Source organism: Austrofundulus limnaeus, unplaced genomic scaffold (genome assembly GCF_001266775.1).
Source record: "Austrofundulus limnaeus strain Quisiro unplaced genomic scaffold, Austrofundulus_limnaeus-1.0 Scaffold2177, whole genome shotgun sequence".
Taxonomy (NCBI): domain Eukaryota; kingdom Metazoa; phylum Chordata; class Actinopteri; order Cyprinodontiformes; family Rivulidae; genus Austrofundulus; species Austrofundulus limnaeus.
In genome coordinates, this window is record NW_013954579.1 from 11,528 (window position 1) to 14,488 (window position 2,961).

Here is a 2,961-nt window from a genome sequence, read left to right on the forward strand (position 1 = left end):
AAATAAAAGTTTGCTCACTGTGGCAACCCCTGAATAAGGCAGAAGCTGAACAAACAATAGCTACTTTTAGCTACTTTTTTTGTTGCCATTTTTGGTTTAACATCCTGCTGATTTTAGTTAACATTTACGTTATTAGCCTTTAGCTAGGCTTTATTTATTTTTAGCTAAGAGTTTTTTCCCTTTATTAGCTAGAGTTCTGATCCTTTTAGCTTCACCCCTTCAGTTTTGGCTTCTTTGGTAAAATGTTTTGCATTCATTCAGCTTTCATGTATCATTTTTATAGAAAATGGCATTTCCCTTTTTTTAACTGTGTCCTGTCCAGCAGTGGGAAACTCAAATTTCATTTCCGAGTGCCAACCTGTGTAAGCTAGCACAACAGACCAGACATCACTGAGCCATGTAACCACACCACACCCCCAGCCTTACACCAGGACAGGATTAACCCCCTCGGCCAACAGCCCCCACCATGACCTGCAACCTTAAAAACAAATCTACATTGCTGCCACTGCAGCGTTAGCCCAGGGACAGCCATCACCAGCCAACCAAAGACTTCAGCAGCCCCATATCTGAGAGAGGAATACCTCCCCCCCATCACAGCATATGCCAAAACCTCCAGAGGCATCTCCCACTCAGCTGGGCCAATATCCTCCCAAGGCAGTGGAAAACGAGGCAGAAACCACCGAGTCTGCTAAACTACTCGGTCAACGCTCGTCCACAGGATAGCTCATGCCTCCACACCTGAGCCAACCAAAAGCCCCTGCACTGCCACAGGGTGCACCCCACMACKACTGCAGGTCAGCCCCAARCCAGGAGTCAGAGCAGAAGAARGAAGCAGCAGAAGAAGATCGGCCCAGCGCACCCAAGACCCAGAAGCTTCCAACCATGGTGGCAGTGCACCCTCGGCATGAATGCTGCATCAGGTAGACAGGCCAGTTCTCCAGCCAAACACAACACCACCAATGGCCAAGCACACACACCCACCGGAACTCAGCAGCCACTCCAGCCAGTGGGTCAACCACAGCAACCAGGAGCCACCATGGAAAAATCCCAACGGCCCCGGGGGAACAGGAATGCCAGCCCCGCCCCAGCAGTGGCTGGTACATATCATCACTCACTGCCAGTCCCACCCCAACTCTTGCCCAAATCCCTAAATGTCTACATGCAACATTTGGGAACGGGCACAGGCACGAGTGGTGAGACTGACTAACCAGTTCAACTCCTGCATGCCTTTGAGAGTGCCCGCCCCCAAGACCCTATATGTGTGAAGAAATTTAAAGTTATTAGAGATTACTGATGTTAAAAGCACAACACTATATTCTTAGGTTTTCCTTTTTGTAATGTTGACAGTGTTTAATCTATTATGTTTTGATTGATATAGATTAGTTACATGTCTGAAATATGTGACAACACATAATCAAACGTTGTGATGACAGTAGCTGAGGATTTTGNACACCAGATGCTAAAGGCACCAGGCTTAGCAAACAGTTAACACATCAACACAGATATTAGTATTAAATTATTTGATCATTATTCAGTCACAGACATAAAACAATACTTGTAGGTTTAACTGCATTTTGTATTATAGTTTATTAAAAAGATTGCAGTTAATATAGTTTCACTGCTGTGTGACATAAAGCTGTTTAATATGTACACATTTACACTGTTGATGCTGCTTCATCATCCGCCTCACCTGAGTTTTTATTTATTTATTTTTTGTAAAGAATTCACACTTYCTTTTTCTGAACTAAGAATCATTTTGTTAGGTCAAAGCTTAAACTTCTTCCAAATACTGACATCATCTCTCTCATCAGGAGGATGTCTGGATGTGTTTGATCCAAGTCACATATGGATCAGTGTTTACGGGCTGGTACTGATCCGGATCACAGACCTCCTCTCATAGTCACATCCTCAGAGTTGGAGCTTCTGGACCACAGTTTCTGGGCTCAGATGGGAGGTCAGATCTCTATGTCCACTGGCCTGATTTCACCGGTCTTATTGTCCCGCACCCACTGTTCTCTGTCTTTTGCTGGGTCCACACACTGCAGGAGCTGGTCCACGGGCTCCACAGTCTGGAYACAAACAAACAAACAAACAGACATTAACTCAGAACAGAATGTCCTTTCCTTTTGTTTGTGCAGGTTTGTGACTCAGAGGGTTTGGGAAGTGGCTCCCCCTACTGGTGACAAACATGATGWACCACCTTAGAACATTCATCAGTCAGACTGATGTTTACTGTTTGCAGTCAAACTACTTCTGTATACTTAGCACTATTTTAGCCATTCAAATATTGAGCTGTTCAGCTCAGTCAGGAGATCAGTGCTATAAGCTTTGCTTTTGTAACGTCTTTCAAAATATTCATTTTATTCACAAATATTTTCCCCACAGAAATACATTAAGATCTCTTCAATTCCTTCAAACTCCTTTTATTTGCTCTTTTAATGCTTTTCATTCAGCTGCTGCTGAGCTGTGGTAGTTTGAAGATCAGTGCTGCAGTCTTATAATCTTCAGGCTTCAAGTTCCAGTCCAGTGTCAGGAARTTCATCCAACGAAAAACTATTTCAAAATAAAAGTTTACTCACTGTGGCAACCCCTGAATAAGGCAGAAGCTGAACAAACAATAGCTACTTTTAGCTACTTTTTTTGTTGCCATTTTTGGTTTAACATCCTGCTGATTTTAGTTAACATTTACGTTATTAGCCTTTAGCTAGGCTTTATTTATTTTTAGCTAAGAGTTTTTTCCCTTTATTAGCTAGAGTTCTGATCCTTTTAGCTTCACCCCTTCAGTTTTGGCTTCTTTGGTAAAATGTTTTGCATTCATTCAGCTTTCCTGTATCATTTTTATAGAAAATGGCATTTCCCTTTTTTTTAACTGTGTCCTGTCCAGCAGTGGGAAACTCAAATTTCATTTCCGAGTGCCAACCTCTGTAAGCCAGCACCCCCAACCTTACACCAGGACAGGAT

The 2,961-nt window shown here is 43.0% G+C and overlaps 1 protein-coding gene across 1 annotated transcript in view; it reads right to left on the reverse strand.

Annotated features, from left to right (window-relative positions):
* Nucleotides 1-1,558: 1,558 nt before the first annotated feature.
* The window catches only part of LOC106537203 (growth arrest-specific protein 7), a gene marked incomplete at its 5' end in the record, with an annotated part of 12,518 nt that continues 11,115 nt past the window's right edge, over nucleotides 1,559-2,961 (reverse strand). The window contains 1 exon segment of the mRNA XM_014034584.1: nucleotides 1,559-2,069. Within this exon segment, the coding sequence (XP_013890038.1) occupies nucleotides 1,956-2,069 (114 nt within the window).